This window comes from Narcine bancroftii, chromosome 2, assembly GCF_036971445.1.
Source record: "Narcine bancroftii isolate sNarBan1 chromosome 2, sNarBan1.hap1, whole genome shotgun sequence".
Classification (NCBI taxonomy): Eukaryota; Metazoa; Chordata; class Chondrichthyes; order Torpediniformes; family Narcinidae; genus Narcine; species Narcine bancroftii.
The window spans coordinates 44,534,305-44,552,601 of record NC_091470.1 but is presented as its reverse complement, the minus strand read 5'-3'; the positions used below and the strand labels follow the sequence as shown (position 1 = coordinate 44,552,601).

The following is an 18,297-nucleotide window of genomic DNA, read 5'->3' as shown; positions in this document are numbered from 1 at the left end:
GTAGTGGATGCTAGGAGAGTGCAGGGTGATTTGAACAAGTTAGTTGAGTGGGCCAGGACATGGGAGATGCAGTTTAATGTGGATAAATGTGAGGTTATCCACTTTGGAGGTAAGAACAGGAAAGAGGATTATTATTTAAATGGTAACTGTTTAGGAAAAGGGGAGATGCAACGAGATTTGGGTGTTACTGGGCATCAGTTGTTGAAAGTGGGCGTGTAGGTGCAGCAGGCGGTGAGGAGGGCAAATGGTACATTGGCGTTCATAGCGAGAGGATTTGAGTACAGGAGTAGGGAGATCCTGCTGCAGCTGTACAGGGCCTTGGTGAGACCACACCTGGAGTACTGCGTGCAGTTTTGGTCACCTTATCCAAGGAAAGATATCCTTGCCTTGGAGGGGCTGCAGAGAAGGTTCACTAGGCTGATACCGGGGATGGAGGGGCTCGCATATGAAGAAAAGTTGGATAGACTAGGCTTGTATTCTCTGGAATTTAGAAGATTGGGGGGGGGGAGGATCTTATAGAAACATAAAAATCTTAAGGGTTTTGACAGACTAGAATCAGGAAGGTTGTTTCTAATGCTGGGAAAAACCAGAACCACAGTACATAGTTTAAGGATAAGGGGGAAGTTTTTTAGGACTGAGATGAGGAAAAATTTCTTCTCTCAAAGTGGTAAATGTGTGGAATTCTTTGCAACAGGAAGTAGTTGAGGCCAGTTCCTTGTCAATATTTAAGTGTAGATTAGATTTGGCCCTTGTGACCAAGGGGATTAGGGGGTATCGGGAGAAGATAGGAACAGGGTACTGATCAGCCATGATCATAATGAATGGTGGTGTAGGCTTGAAGGGCCAAATGGCCTACTCCTACACCTATTTTCTGTTTCCTCAAATTGGCCTTTCTCCAATTTAGAACCTCAATCCCAGGCTTCAGCCTATCCTTCTCCATAATTAACTGAAACTAATGGCATTATGATCACTGGACCCAAAATTCTGTCACCTGTCCTGTCTCATTCCCTAATAGGAGATCCAGTATTGCACTCTCTCTAGTTGGTACCTCTATATATTGATTTAGAAAATTTTCCTGAACACATTTGACAAATTCCAAGCCATCTAGCCCTTTTACAGATGGGAGTCCCAGTCGATATGTGAAAAGTTAATACAACCCCATGAATGTAGCCATATCTTTCCCATTCCTCAGCTCTACCCATATAGTCTCAGTAGTTGAGCCCACTACTCTGTCCTGCCTGAGCACAGCTGAGATATTTTCCTGATGAGCAATGCCACCCCTCTCCCTTTATCCCCCCCATTCTATCAGCCCAAAACATTGAGCTGCTACTCCTGCAACCAAGTTTCACTAATGGCCACAATGTCATAATTCCTCATACCAATCCACACATCTGCCTTTTCTACAATACTCCTTTCATTGAAATAGATCCACTTGAGAACATTTCCACTACGTACAACCCATTGACTTCTAACGGTGCCTGAAAATTTCACATAATCTTTTCCATCCTCCGCTCCTCTATCTGCTCTGACACTCTGGTTGCCCTCCCCCTGCAAATCTAGTTTAAACCCATTGGAGCAGCACTAGCAAACCATCCTGCAAGGACATTAGTCCCCCTCCATTTCAGATGCAAACATCCTGTTGGTACAGTCCTGCCTTCCCTGGAAGTGAGCTCAATAATCCAGAAATCTGAAGCCTTCCTTCCTGCACCATGTCTTTAGCCACGTGTTAAGCTGTATTATCCTCCTATTTCTAATCTCACTAGCATGTGGCACGGGTAGCAATTGTAAGATCACAACCCTGAAGGTCCTGTCCTTCAATCTAGTGCCCAACTCCTTGAACTCTCCTTGCAGGACCTCCTCACCCTTCCTACTGGCATCATTGATTCTATATGGATCACAACATTTGGCTCCTCACCCTCCCTTCTGAGAATGCCGTGAACTCGATCTGAGATGTCTCGGACCCTAACATCAGGGGGGAAACATACCATCCGGGATACTCGATATCTTCCTCAGAACCACTTATCTGTCCCCCTAACTATGGAATCCCTTATCACTGTAGCTCTCCTCTTCATCTCCCTTCCCTTCTTAGCCACAGGACCAGACTCCATGCTAGAGACCTGATCACTATGGATTGTTCCTGGTAGGTTCCCCCCACCCCAAAACAGCATCCAAAATGGTGTTGGTATTGGCCATAGGGGTGTCCTGCACTGATTGCCTGTTCCCTTTCCCTCTATCACCCATCTGCCTTCTAGGTGTGATAGTGTCCTTGTAACTCCTGTCGTCACACCCTCTGCCTCCCGAATGATCAAGAGTTAATCCAGCTCCAATTCTTTAACTCTGTCAGCAGCAGGATTATATTATTGGAATGATACATTCTCTACTTAAAAAGCACCTTCAGTTGGATTGACATTTACAAGTTTTGCGATTATAATTTTGTGACTGTTCTTACCCAACATCTGGGAAGTCTTGGAAAAGTGCAGCAACTTCCACTGTAATAGCTTTAATGTCTTTAAGCCTGATGATTTCAGCTATTTTAAGCAGTGCAAACTCAAGTGATGAATCTTCAGACCCCTAGTTAAATGAAAACAAAAATAATCAACTCTTTAGATACAAGAAAATGTAAAGTGATATTTACTGCAGGTTGCTAAGTAACAAATGTCTGCTCAATCGTACTGGATTTAACAATAACATTTAAATCTGTAATGGTTATCCAGTGAACCCTAATATAATCTTAGCATACATACCCTTTACCAACAGTGCATTGCTTGACTACTGTTGACTCAGACATCCTGAATAACTGATGTACATATTTGCAATACTACAGAAAAGTAATTATGCAAGAAAAACATGAGCAGCAGCAGACCTAACAACGTATATACCTGCTCTTCCATTCACATAGAGCTAAATCTCAACATCACCTCCACATTTCTATCATCTATCATGTACTCTGATTTCCATATTCCCCAAAAATCTATTGAATTCAGTCTTCAATTGATTCATTATTCTGTTTCCACATCCCTCATAAGACAAAAATTTAGGAGTTTTCCAATCATGGTGAAGGAATGTCTCCTTGCCTCGGTCCTAAATGACTTGCTTATGATGGTAAAACTATGAGACCATTTCAACAATCTCCTGCCAGTGAGAATTCCCTCCTAGTATTCATTTATTTCAGCTATCCTGTGGGTGGGCAACATTCAGCCTGTGGGGCTCATTCTACCCACACAATCTCTCTGTCTATTTCATGCTTCCACAGCAGCGAACTCTCTACAGAAAGCAGGTCATAACAGTTGGCCTGACTCACTCCCATATGGATGCTGAAATTACCTAAAATATAACTTTCCTTCCATGGAACTTTGCAATCTTCTACAACTCATCCTATAAGAGCTGAATCTACCCCAGACCAGCTTATAACTGCTGTATCATCACTGATGGTTGGAAGCAGTAAGTCTCGTTTAGATTATTGTAGTTCGCTATGTCAGTAATAAAATACTTGTGTGTACCTTGCTCATTATCTTTTTTTTTTTTTTTTTTTTTTTTTTTTTTTTTTTTTTTTTTAAATTTTTTTATTTTTCACACCATAAATCACATTAGCCATGATATACACTATTTCTTTTCACACATATATAGTGACTTTTTCTCCCCCCCCCCCCTTTCCTCCCAAACCACCCCCCCACCCCCCCCTCTCATCCATTTTAGGTATACAATCTAGGTTGCATTAAGCCAGTCAGACAATGTTGTCATTCAACCAAATTACACCAGAAATTCTACTGAGTCCATTCTTTTCTTTCCTTCTCCTTCCATCAACTTAGGTAATGTTTGTCCCCGGTAGGTTTTCGCTATTGTATTTAATGTAAGGCTCCTATACTTGTTCGAATATTTCAATGTTATTTCTTAACCAATATGTTATTTTTTCTAATGGAATACATTTATTCATTTAAATTTGGTAGTTTCTTCCTTTTAATTTGGTTATGTATTCCATTAATATTTAAAGACATATAGTTCAGCGTAGCCCTTTTATATTTTGTTTATCTTCTCTTTCCGTTTTTCCATCATTACCTTTCCTCCTTTTCCATTTCTGTTTTCTTATTTTCAACTCTTTATAAGACAACATTCCTACAACATCTAACATTTTCCTTATTCTCCTATTTCTATCTTATTTATCCCCAATCTCCCCTTCACCTCCTGAGTTGTCCTTTATCCCTTGTCGGACAACCACATCTCCCCTCTCCATTTGGATTTGCGAATCCACTCGCAAGCGTCAACTGATTTTGCAGTGACCGCTATTTCCCCCCACCCCGCCTCCCCCAGAAAAGATTTCACTTTTCATATGTCACAAAGGTCCCTCTTTTAATTCCCTCCTTATTCTCTCTATTCCATTACCTTCCCTTATTAATTCTTGTCTATACTATCCATATTTTCCTCTAAGTACAGATACATTCATGTATGCTCATTGTCTCTATTCACTCTTATACCTCTTTACCTGCATACATATCAATCGTGATCATTTTTACTCTCATTACCCGTCTTCATCCCTCAGTCTATTTTTGTCTTTACCCACATACATATCAGTCGTGATCATTTTAACTCTCATTACCCGTCTTCCTCCCTCAGTCTATTTTTGTAATTGTTCTGCAAATTTTCGTGCTTCTTCTGGATCCGCGAATAGTCTGTTTTGTTGTCCTGGAATAAATATTTTCAATACCGCTGGATGCTTTAGTATAAATTTATACCCTTTCTTCCATAAAATCGCCTTTGCTGTATTGAACTCTTTTCTCTTCTTTAGGAGTTCAAAACTTATATCTGGATAAATGAAGATTTTTTGTCCTTTATACTCCAGTGGTTTGTTGCCCTCTCTTACTTTTTCCATTGTCTTCTCCAGTACCTTTTCTCTTGTAGTATATCTTAGGAATTTTACTACAATAGATCTTGGTTTTTGTTGTGGTTGTGGTTTAGAGGCCAATACTCTATGTGCCCTTTCTATTTCCATTTCATGCTGTAGTTCTGGACATCCTAGGGTCTTAGGTATCCACTCTTTTATAAACTCCCTCATATTCTTGCCTTCTTCATCTTCCTTAAGGCCCACTATCTTTATGTTATTTCTTCTGTTATGGTTTTCCATTGTATCTATTTTTTGAGCTAGTAGTTCTTGTGTCTCTTTAGTTTTTTTATTAGATTCCTCCAATTTCTTTTTTAAGTCTTCTACCTCCATTTCTGCTGCTACTGCCCGCTCTTCCATCTTGTCCATTTTCTTTCCCATTTCTGTTAAGGTCATCTCCATTTTATTTATTTTCTCTTCTGTGTTGTTTATTCTTTTTCTTAAATCCTTAAATTCCTGTGTTTGCCATTCTCTAAATGATTCCATGTATCCTCTAATAAGAGCAAGTATATCCTTTACCTTGCCTCTCTTTTCTTCTTCTATTTCACCATACTCTTCCTCTTCTTCTTCCTCTGGGTTGGCCATCTGTTGTTTCTTTGCTGCCCTTTCCTCCTCTTCTATCTTGTTTCTATTGTCTTCTGTGGTCTCTTCTTGCTGCAGGTGTTCTGCAGCTGTCGTTGCCGGCTGTGGAGATCGACTCCCCAGCTGGTCCCCCCTCCCGTCGGTGTGTTTTTTTTCATTCGCATCGCGCATGCGCGAAACTTCGCGCATGCGCGGTTGCGCACTTTTGTTCGGCTCTGCGAGCCATTTTTGTAGTCCATTATTTACCGACCTGAGGGAGCGGGTTTCTCTCTCCGCAGCGGGCCTCTTCGGACAGGTAAGGCCTTCACCTTTTTCCTCCTTTGTCTTCTCTTCCTCTCTTCTTACCGTTGCTTTCGACTTTTCTTTTTTTGTCGCCATCTTCTTTCCACCTTTATACTCACTTTTCTGTAACTTTTATTTCTGTGCCTTTGTGTTGTCTCTTGTTTTTCCCGACTTTTCTGGAGAGGGCTGGAGTTCACCGTCCGGCCACTACTCCATCACGTGACTCCCCTTTCCCTTGCTCATTATCTTTAAATAAATTAGGTGCTCTAACAGATTGGATCTACTGGTGGACCTCAGGTCTGTGTGCTCAGCACACTCCTGTTCTCACTACTGACCCTTGACTGCATCACCAGATCTAGCTCCAACAGTGTCATCAAGTTTACAGATGACACAACAGTAGTTGGCCTCACCAGCAACAACGAGTCGCACTATTGAGAAGAGGTTGAAAATTTGATTAAATGATGCGAGAGTAACAACCTGTGTCTCAACAAGAACAAGTTGAAGGAGATGATCATGGACTTCAGGTGGACTAGAAATTACAACCCTCCACTACACATCAACAACTCTGTAATTGAGGGAGTGGAGACTACCAAGTTCCTTGGAGTTCACTTAACTAATGACCTATCCTGGACACACATCTCCTCACTTGTCAGGAAGGCACAACAGCAACTGCATGTTCTGAGATGAGGTGGGTAAGGCCACCATCATGTCAACCCTCTACAGGAACTCTATCGAGAGCGTTCGTACAGGCTGGCTGCATCACAGTGAGGTACAGTGCCTGCAGAGAAATAGACTGGAAGTCAATCAACAGGACTGTGGTGATATGACCACCAGCCTACTTCAGGGGGCGATCTCTGTACCTGCAGGAAGACTATCTAAGGGGCTGACTCCACCTGGCCAGCTGTCAATCAGCCAATCTGAATAGACCACTTAAGGGGCTGACTCCATCTGACCGGCTGTCAACAGCTGACCTGAAGATAAACCTGAGCTGGCCTCACCTGAGCCAGTCACACAGGGAGACACCAAGGCTTGAACTGGTGTTTAGACTTTTACTGGAATAAAGCCTGTTGTACAGTTTTTTGAGTTTTGTGCTTGCTTGGTGCTACCTCAGCACACCACAAGGACCATAAGAGTGGCAGAGAAGATTACTGCAGTCTCCCCGTCCCCCATCAAGTTTACAGATGACACAACAGTAGTTGGCCTCACCAGCAACAACGAGTCGCACTATTGAGAAGAGGTTGAAAATTTGATTAAATGATGCGAGAGTAACAACCTGTGTCTCAACAAGAACAAGTTGAAGGAGATGATCATGGACTTCAGGTGGACTAGAAATTACAACCCTCCACTATTGTTGTCTGAAGAGGGTGTGCAAAATTATTGAGGACCCCTTTCACCCTGCACACAGCATCTTTCAGCTGCTCCTGTTGGGGAAGAGATGCAGTAGTATCACAGCCAGAACCACCAGACTGAGGAACAGCCGCTTCCCATGGGGAGTGAGTGCTGAACGACCAAAGGAACTGCTCACACCAACCATCTGAGACTCTCTTGTACAAAACAGCATCTATTTATTTATAACTATAATACTTGTCCTGCATGTGTATTATTTGTCTGTATGTGTGTTATGTCTGGTTCTACGGATGTTTTTGTACCAAGGACTGGAAAACTCAGTTTCTTCAGGTTCTACTTGTACAATCAGATGACAAATAAACTTGTCTTAACTATTATTCTGATAGCCAGGGACTGATGAAGGATGGTCAGCATGGCTTTCTACATCGTAGGTTGTGCTAAACCAATCATAGTTTTTCATGGAGGAAGCCAGGAAAGTTGATGGAGGAAAGGATTGTTGTCTACGAGTTCCCACATGGGAGGTTATTCAGGAAGGTTCAGATGAAGTATTCACGGTGAAGTACTGAATTGGATTCGACAATGGCTGGATGGGGGAAGCCAAAGTGATTCATTGCTTCTCAGATTGGAGGCCTGTGACTAGTGGTGTGACTCAGGGATCAGAGGCTGGGACCATTGTTGTTTGTCATCTGTATCAATCATCTGGATGATAATATGGTAAATTGGATCAGCAAGTTTGCAGATGACACTAAAATTGAAGGCATTGTGGACAGCGAAGAAGGTTTTCAAAGCTTGCAGAGAGATCTGAACCAGCTGGAAAAATGGGCTGAAAACTTGCAGATGGAATTTAATGTTGACAAGTGTGAGGAGTTGCATTTTGGAAGGGCAGTCCAAGAAAGGACAAGCACAATAAATGGTAGGGCACTGAGGAGAGCAATAGAACAGGGGTATCTGGGAATACAAATACATAATACCTAGAAGGTGGTGTCACAGGTAGAAAGGGTTGTAAAGAGAGCTTTTGCCATGTTGGCCATCATAAATCAATGTATGGGATGTTATGGTAAAGTTATACAAGTCGTTGGTGAGGGCACATTTGGAGTATTGTGTGCCATTTTGGTAATCTAACTGCAGGAAAGATATCAATATGAAAGAAAGAATGCAGAGAACATTTACTAGAATGTTGCCCAGACTTCAGGAACTGAATCACAGGTTAGGACTTCATTCCCTGGAGCAAAGAAGAATGAGGGGACATTTGATAGAGGAATTTAAAATTATGAGGGGGATAGACAGAGTAAATATAGTAGGCTTTTTCCACTGAGGGTAGGTGAAATATAAACCAGAGGACTTGGGTTAAGGGTGAAAGGGAGAAAAGTTAGGGGATCTGGAGGGGGAACTTCACACGGAGTGGTGTGAGTGTACAATGAACTGTCAGCTGAAGTGGTGAATGCTGGCTCAATTCTAACATTTTTGGACAAGTATGGGAGAGGTATAGAGGGCTATAGACTGGGTGAAGGTCAGTGGGACTAGGCAGAAAAATGGTTTGGCACAGAATATAATGGCTGAAGGGGCCTGTTTCTTTGCTGTAATGTCTATGGTTCTAATTGCCTGAGTAGAAGAGTGCACACAGTGAAATTGAATGGCGTCTCAGCAGATGAGAAACAATGAGAAAATTTCATGGGTGAGAAGAGTTAAATAAAAGAGAGATCAAAATTTGCCTTAACCTTCTCTTCCTGTATTTGCAAATTTGGACAATTATACTTGGTCTCTGACTAGCTTGTGAGGACCCTGAAATCAACCTTTGTTATACCACCTTGAAGGCAAGAACATTATCCTTCTCAAAAAACACTGTCAACTCAGTCTAATTATTATATTTCCATGTGAACCATAACCTTGGTAATAATTATACTACTAGGGTGGCCATTTCAAAGGAGGACATGGTCATATATATAGTGTGTGTTTGCATTTGTTGTTTCTGTAATACCATTTTGTGTGTGTGTGTGTGTGTAGGGTGGCTATTCTAAAGGAGATATGGTCATAGAGTTCTATATCTATATCCATATCCTCCTTTGGAATGGCCACCCTACCTACTACAGTACTGGCATGAGGCTAATAGGTTTATAGTTTCCCCCCACCCCCCCCCTCTATTTCTGTTCTTCCCTCCTTCCCTGAACAGTAATCTTACATTTTTAACCTTACAATACATGAGGATTATTCTACAATTCATAGAATGCTGGGAAATTTAAGCCAATATTTTTGAATACTTTAAACTTGCTTCACAGAGGCAGGAAAATTTTTTTATAATGGAGAATAAAGAAATGCCAGAGGCATTAACATTTATATTCACAGTAAAAACCAAGGTTCAAAAATAATGATGTTATTAATATTAGTAAAGAAAAGAAAACTGAAAAATCTGGATTTAAACCTGATAAATTTGCAGACCTGACTACAAACTAGAATTTTTAAAGAAATTAAAGTGTAAATTACAGATGCATTATTTTTCACATATTTGAACAATTTTTACCATAGAGTTTTCTGCCATTTTTCTTCCTATTTATGGATCATTATCCTACTTTTGGTAATTGTTTTGTCCTCCCTTTACTTATGTTGTTTTATTTTATAAGTATGTTTTAATCTTATATTTTCTTTAACTTCTCAAAGTTTTGCATTTTTTCAGAATTAGAAACAAATTTGTGAAACACTTGCTATGGTTTTCTTACCAAAGCATTTAAATTCATTTACAAATCCATCTGTTCACCCTTCATATTTCTGCAATCAACTTTTTAAAAATTATAAACCCTAGTTTTGAACTTGACCATATCACAGTGGTAATCTGCTATTGGCTTTTGTTCATATTTAAGCCAGAAAAATTTGAAAACCAACAGAGAAACAGGTCTTGAGATAGATAATGGTCTTATTGATATTCACTGAAAATGTCAGTATTTACTGAATTTTTATGAGAAATATGGACACAAATATCAAACTTCCAATGTATACATTTGTGGTTAGAGGATAACGATAATGAGTTTATTGTCATATAAATTGTACAATGTATATATACACCAAAATTCTTAATTGTTGCAGCTGTAAAAGTACTTTTTTGTCTTTTTTTTTTAAAACAGCTACAATAGTATTTTTAATTGAATTATTTGAAAAGATATCTCAGTGATGTGACACTGGGATCCTTTGTCATAATTGAGGAATTTTATTACATGAATTTACTTACAATTTATAAAGAATAGCATTTCCAATTGGTAACAGGACTGTAAGAATATCAAGATAGAGAAATGTAAATCAAGAGAAGAGCCATTGTGCCAACCAAATATACTCTAATCTGAGTGTGTTTGGGATGACACATGGATCTATTGAGCTTCTTTTAGTGTGGTTTAGTAGTTTCCTTGTCTAAATGTAATTGTAGACTCCAGTTTCCTTGTAAGGTATATGTGTTCCTTTGTAGTGGGCTCACACTGAGCTAACATCACAATGGCCCCAGTGTCGGGGCGGGCGCAAAGTATCACGGGGGCTGTGCTGGAGAGTTTCAGAAAAATCATTTGGTTGATTCAGCTCACTCACAGCTTCCGTGTGGTTTTCCTTTCATTCACTGCACAGCCCACTGACCACAGTGGTGATCCCGACGGTCCAAAATGACATTTTGGACCCCACGATAAACAACACGAGCACACAGAACGCAATCTTGCTGAAGCCTGCTGACTTTTTGCACCGCACAGCCAGAGATCTGGTGGTGCCCCTAGACCAGGTCGATTTTTGAGAAGGTCCTCACTCCATGTAGATTAGCCATCAAGTCCTGGATGTGGGGAACTGGGTATCAGTCAGCTGTTGTGGCGTCATTGAGCCGGTGGTAGTCCCCACAAGGTCTCTATCCCCCTGAAGTCTTCAGTGCCATGTGTAGAGGAGAGGCCCATGGGCTGTCTGAGCACTGAATGATTTTCATCTCCATCTTCCTGAATTCTTCCTTAGCAAACCACAGCATGTCAGGAGGAAGCCTGCATGCCCGGGCTGTGGCCTAGTTTCAGGTCCGGCAGATCACTGCTTATTACTATGTGGTCAGTTCACTCAACCAGGAGACTGCTAGATAAATTATCGACTTCTTACATCGGCTGCCATCTGCTAATAGGTATGAGGCAATTAAGGCACTCCTTACCTGCACCTCAGCCTTTCCCACTGCAAACGAGTGGCATGGCTGCTCCACATGGATGGCCTGGATGACCGCACAGCATCCACCCTTATAAACGATATGCCGGTGTTAATGAATGGCCACAGGCCCTGCTTACTGTTCGTGCAGATATTTCTTAAACTGATGCCGGAAGACATCTGTCTACTCCTCGCGGATGATGACTTCAGCGACCCACGCAGGTTAACCACTTTGCGGATGTCTTGTGGCACATACTAAGCAATATGGTGGGGTGTCCGTTGACCTAGTTGGCTGCATCACGCCCAGCAACTTGTCTCTATCCCACTCCACCAAGGAGGCCAGTAACAGCCGAAGCATGTGAAGACTCAAACTTGGAGCAGTGGAGTTTCTACCATCAGAAATGGGGTTCTGGAGCCCACCACTGCTGTCCACCTTGCTCCCATCTGGGAAGCACTGGGGCTGGCTGTCGCTGATTGCTACGATGGTTGGCCACCGAGACAGCCTCCTTTATCTATGGGACCAGCATTCAGGGTGGTATTTCCGCATGGAGATAGAGGCAGAGGTCAATGTCTTCCCCCCCCCACCCCGAACCGAGACACCCTGGAAGTCGGAACCGCCCCTCACCGCCACCAACAATAGCAGCATTTGCATGTTCGAGGTGCAGACCATCCCACTCAAGTTAGGCTCCTGCCATTTTACCTGGACCTTCACTACTGGGCACAGACTTCCTTTGAGTCCACTGCCTCCTGATGGACCTGAAAAGGTGCCGTCTGATCAATTCCAGGACCTTCCAGACTTTCACCCTTTGAGAAGTCAAGTTCCCAGCCTCTCACTTCAACTCAGTAACCTTATTGGGCAATAAGTTTACCAGGATCCTGGCAGGATTTTCCGCTATTAAAACACCACAGTTCTCCACTGCAGACCTGAAACATGGCGTTCTGCACCACATCCCATGCAGGGACCACTGCTACATGGCTGGGGATGCAGGCTTCCTCCTGACATGCTGCTGTTTGCTAAGGAAGAATTCAGGAAGATGGAGATGAAAATCATTCAGTGCTCAGACAGCCCATGGGCCTCTCCTCTACACATGGCGTTGAAGATTTCAGGGGGATGGAGACCTTGTGGGGACTACCACCAGCTCAATGAAGCCATGACAGCTGACTGATACCCAGTTCTTCACATCCAGGACTTAATGGCCAATTTACATGGAGTGAGGATCTTCTCAAAAATCAACCTGGTCTGGGAGTACAACCATATCTCCGTGCACCCCAGAGATGTCCCCAGCACAGCCCTCAGCACTCCATTCAGCCTTTTTAAAGTTCCTCTGCATGTCATTTGGCCTCAAAAACGCAGCACAGCGCAGACCTTCCTGAAACTCATGGACTCCTGAAATTTGTTTTTATCTACATAGGTGATATCCTCATCACCAGTGAGGGCTGTGGGAATATCAATGGTCAGCTGCCAGGATCATGTGACCTCTTTTCAAGCTGCTGTCCAGTCAGATGAAAGAACTTGGCTAGGATGCAGTCTATGGCAGCTTTTGACCAGCCAAAGACACTCTGGCCAACGCCACCCTTCTAGTGCATCCACGCATTGATGTTCACACAGTCGATGCGTACAACATGGCTGTTGGTGACATCCAGGAGCAGCTGATTGATAGACATTGGAGATCACTCGCTTTCTTCTGCAGACACCTGTGACTTTAGTGCATTCCACAGGGAGATGCCAACCCTCTACCTCGCCGTATGTCATTTCCGCTATTTCCTCTAAGAACAGGATTTCACGGGATTTCACAGTCTTCACTGATCACAAGCCACTCACTTTTGCCTTTGCCAAGGTGTCGAACCAGTGGTCGACGAGGCAGCAGCGTCACCTCTCTTGTATCACAGAGTACAGAACAGCTATCAAGCACATTTCCAGCAATAACAACATTGTGGCTGACCCTCTGTTCCATATGTCCATCCTCTTTGTGCACTCCCTGTACCCCGGAGTGCTCGCAGCAGCCCAGTGGCAGGATGGCGAGATACCAGCCTACCTCACTGCAGGGCTACAGCTGGAAGATGTGTGTTTTGGCCATCTGAAGGCATACTTCTCTGTGATGAGTTCACTGGCTGACCTAGGTTCATCATTCCTGCCGCATGGAGGCGTCACATCTTCGACACGCTACTGGGTTGGCCCACCCATTCATCTGGGCGACAACTCAACTGATCGCAGACAGATTCTTGTGTAAACAGGTTGGTCATTGGGCCAGAACTTGCCTGCACTGTCAGACATCCAAGGTGCAGAGGTACATGAAAGCTCCTCTTTGGTCTTTCCTGGCGACACACAGACGATATGACCACGTCCATGTGACATCATTGGGCCACTGCCGGTTTCCAAAGGTGCCACATACCTGTTTACTGATGGTGGACCGGTTCACTAGATGGCCCCACAGCAGAGAGGTCAGCCTCCAAAATGTACGAACTGTGGACTCGGAACCTTCGAATACCAATTCGAGGGTGGTGGTGGGTGGGGGGGGGGAGTCATGTAGCAGGCTGCACTGATCAGCAAGCGAACTGCGTCAGACTCGCACTTGCTGACGTCGCAATGGTCCTGGTGAGTGGGGCCGCAAAGGATCATGGGGATCATGTTGATGAACTCTCGGAAAGTCCCAGTAAAATCATTTGGTTGGTTCAGCTCACTCACAGCTTCCGTATGGTTTTTCTTTCATGTGCTGCACAGCACAACCACACTTTTCTGACGCCTTAAGCTTGAGCCATAAATGTAAATGAGAATGTTTACATTGGCAGTGTCTTTAACTTAAAACATGTAGGGTATTTCATTAAAGTCGTATGGAAAATAGAAATCAAGTTAGGAAACTACAGCAAAACACAAAAATTCTCGAGCAAATCAGCCAGTCTCACAGCGTCCATAGGAGGTAAAGATATATAACCAAAGTTTTGGGCATGAGCCCTTTGGTTTTTTTAATAATTTTCAATTTTTCACACTGAATCATATCAACCAAAATATGTACAAACCTATCTCATTAAATTTACAGTAGTCTTTTCTCCCCTTTCCATCCCTCCCTTCTACTCACCCCTCTCCAATACCCATAAATATTCAACAAAAACAATACAATAAAACCATAAAACAATACTTTCACACAAAGGAAAATAAACAAGAAAATGTGTCATCTATTTATTACACACTGAATCTAGTCGTTTTGTCTTCTTATCATTTTCATTCTCATTTTAGGGGATGGCAGTCGTAGGCAAGCTCTCTCTGATATGTTCCATGTCTGGTTCCCAAATTTGTTCAAACATTGTGACTTTATTTTTAAATTGTTATTTTTTCCAATGGAATACATTTATTCATTTCCATGTACCATTGCTGTATACTCATGCTCTCTTTCATTTTCCAAGTTGACATTATACATTTTTTGCTATCGCTAAGGCTATCATAATGAATTTTTTTGCATTTTATCCAATTTGAGGCCTAATTCTCTACTTCTTATATTGCTTAAAAGAAATATCTGTTTTTTTTTATATATGTTATTTTTTGTAATTTTATTTAGTATCTGATTTAATTCTTCCCAAAACGTATTTACTTTCGTACATGCCAAAGTTGCATGTAACGTTGTTCCCATTTCCTTCTTACAGTGAAAACATCTATCTGATAATGTTGAATCCCATTTTTTTTAATTTTTGAGGAATAATATATACTCTGTGTAACCAATTATACTGTATCATGCATAACCTTGTATTTATTGTATTCTTCGTAGTTCCAGAACATAACTTTTCCCATACTTCATTTTTTAAAATCTTTTCCCACTTTTGCTTAGGTTTATACTTTATTTCATTTTCCTTATCTTGCAGCTTAATGTACATGTTCGTTATAAATCTCTTAATTATTATTGTGTCAGTAATTACATATTCAAAGCTGCTTCCTTCAAGTAATCTCAAGCTATTTCCCAATTTATCCTTTAAATAAGCTTTCAATTGATGATATGCAAACAGTGTACCATGAGTTATTCAATATTTGTACTTCAACTGTTCAAATGTTAATAAATTATTTCCCAAAAAACAGTTTTCTATTCTTTTGATTCCTTTTCTCTCCCATTCTCTAAAGGAAAGGTTGACTATTGTAAAAGGGATTAGCAGACTTTGTGTCAATAGTAATTTTGGTATTTGATAATTCATTTTTTTCCTTTCTAAGTGGATCTTCTTCCATGTATTAAGTAAATGATGCAGTACTGGTGAGTTTTTATATTGCACCAGCTTTTCATCCCACTTATAAAGTATATGTTCTGGTACCTTTTTCCCTATTTTATCTAGTTTTTTCTTCGTCCAGTCTGGTTTTTCCCTTGTCTGGTAAAAATCTGATAAATATCTCAATTGTGCGGCTCTATAATAATTTCTAAAATTTGGTAACTGCAAACCACCTTGGTTATACCTCTCTGTTAATTTATCTAATGCCACCCTTGGATTCTTCTCTTTCCACAAGAATTTCCTTATTATTCTCTTTAGTTCCTTAAAGAATTTTTCTGTTAAGGGAATTGGTAATTTCTGAAATAAGTATTGTATCCTTGGGAACACGTTCATTTTAATGCAGTTTACCCTCCCTATCAACATTAACAGTAATTCTTTCCAATGTTCTAAGTCTTCCTGCAATTTCTTTATTACTGGCTGATAACTTAAGTTATTATCTAACCTGATCCCTAGGTATCGGATTGCTTGTGCTTGCCATATAAATGGTGATTCTTTTTAAATTCTGTTTTGTCTGTGTTACTCATCGGCATCACTTCACTTTTATTTGCATTGATCTTTTGTTTTGCATTGACCCCGATATTTCTCCCTTCAATTTCTTATGCAATTCTTTTACTGATACCTCTGGTTCTGTTAGGTATACTGTGATGTAATTTGCAAATAAGCTGATTTTATACTCCTTTTCCTTTATTTTTATCCCTTTTATTTTATTTTCTCTTCTTATCAATTCACCCAAAGGTTCTATTACTAAGGTGAACAATGAGTGGGATAGTAGTCATCTCTGTCTAGATGACCTACTTAATTTAAAGTGATTCAATATATATCCATTTACTGTTACCTTCGCCAACGGTCCATTATATAATGCTTTAATCCAATTTATATATTTTTCTGGTAGATTGAACTTCTGTAATACTTTAAATAAGTAATTCCACTCTACTCTGTCAAAGGCTTTTTCTGCGTCTAGAGCAACAGCCACTGTTGGTTTCTTATTTCCTTGAACTGCGTGGATTAGATAAGTTTGCAGATATTGTCCGCTGTTTGTCTTTTCATAATAAATCCAGTTTGATCTTGTTTTACTCTTTTAGGTACACAATCAGCCAATCTGTTTGCTAATAGTTTTGCTATTACCTTATAATCTGAATTAAGTAGAGATATTGGTCTATATGATGCTGGAGTTAGTGGATCCTTCCCCATCTTTGGTATTACTGTAATTATTGCTGTCTTACATGAATCTGGCAGGTTTTGTGTTTCTTCTATCTGGTTCATTACTTCCAGGAGAGGAGGAATTAATAACTCTTTAAATGTTTTATAAAATTCTATTGGAAGTCCATCCTCTCCTGGTGTTTTATTGTTTGGCAGCTTTTTTAATATATCCTGTACTTCCTCTATTTCAAATGGCTTTATTAGTTTGTTTTGTTACTCTTCTTGCAATTTCGACAGTTCAGTTTTTACTAAAAATTCCTCTATTTTTATCATCTTTCCCCTATTTCTCAGTTTGATACAATTGTTTATAAAATTCCTTAAAATTTTCATTAATCTCTGTTCAATTATATGTAATTTATTTGTCCTTTTTCCTTGATGCCAGTATCGTTCTTTTAGCTTGATCTGTTTATAAGTTGCCAGGCTAATATTTTATGTGTTTTTTCTCCCAGTTCGTAATACTTTTGCTTTGTTTTCATTATGTTCTTCCGCACCTTGTACATTTTTAATGTTTTGTATTTAATTTTTTTGTCTGCCAATTCTCACCTTTTCATTATATCATCCCTTTTTACTAATTCCTTTTCTGTACTTACTATCTCCTTTCTAACTGCTCTATTTCCCGATTGTAATCCTTTTTCTTTTAAGTCACATAACTCATTGTCTGCCCTCTAATGAAGGCTTTCATTGCGTCCCATAATATAAATTTGTCTTTCACTGATCCTGTGTTTATTTCAAAATATGTTTTAATTTGGCATTCAATAAACTCCCTAAATTCCTGTCTTTTAAGTAGCATGGAGTTTAACCTCTATATGTTTTTGGTGGGATGTCCTCCAGTTCTATTGCTAATAATAGTGGTGAATGATCTGATAGTAGTCTAGCTTTATACTCAGTTTTCCTAACTCTCCCTTGAATATGGGCTGACAACAAAAACATATCTATCCTTGAATAAGTTTTGTGCCTACTCAAATAATATGAAAATTGCTTCTCTCTTGGGTGTTGCCTGCTCCATATATCCATAAATTTCATTTCCTGCATTGATTTAACCATAAATTTGGCAACTTTATTCTTTTTACTTGTCTTTTGTCCAGTTTTATCTAACATTGGGTCCAAATTAAGGTTAAAATCCCCTCCTATCAATATATTTCCTTGTGTGTCTGCAATCTTCAAAAAAAAATCTGCATACATTTTTGATGCTCCTCATTAGGTGCATAAATATTGAGCAAATTCCAAAATTCTGAGTATATCTGACACTTTATCATTGCGTACCTCCCTGCTGGATCTATTATTTCCTCCTCTATTTTGATTGATACATTTTTGATAACTAGTATGGCTACACCTCTAGCTTTTGAATTATTGGATGCTGCCGTTGCGTGTCCAACCCAGTCTCTCTTTAGTTTGTTATGTTCTGGTTCAATTAGATGCATTTCCTGCACAAATGCTTTATCTATATTTTCCTTCTTCAATAAATTTAGTAGCCTCTTCCTTTTAATTTGGCTATGTATTCCATTAATGTTTATAGTCATATTGTTCAACATGGCCATCTTATTATCTTGCATACATCTCTTTTCCACCTCTTTGCCACCTCCATCCCCCTTTTCCCCATTTTCATCTCTTAGTTT

At 40.4% G+C, this 18,297-nt stretch overlaps 2 protein-coding genes across 11 annotated transcripts in view; one reads left to right on the top strand and one right to left on the bottom strand.

Moving 5' to 3' along the window:
- Nucleotides 1-18,297, top strand: part of LOC138753461 (endogenous retrovirus group 3 member 1 Env polyprotein-like) — a 182,506-nt gene that overhangs the window by 74,815 nt on the left and 89,394 nt on the right. The window lies entirely within an intron of this gene.
- The window catches only part of LOC138752862 (tumor necrosis factor alpha-induced protein 2-like), a 62,539-nt gene that overhangs the window by 12,046 nt on the left and 32,196 nt on the right, over nt 1-18,297 (bottom strand). The window contains exon 14 of the mRNA XM_069915480.1: nt 2,450-2,571. Coding sequence (XP_069771581.1) covers nt 2,450-2,571 — 122 coding nt within the window. The remainder of the gene's footprint in view (nt 1-2,449; nt 2,572-18,297) is intronic.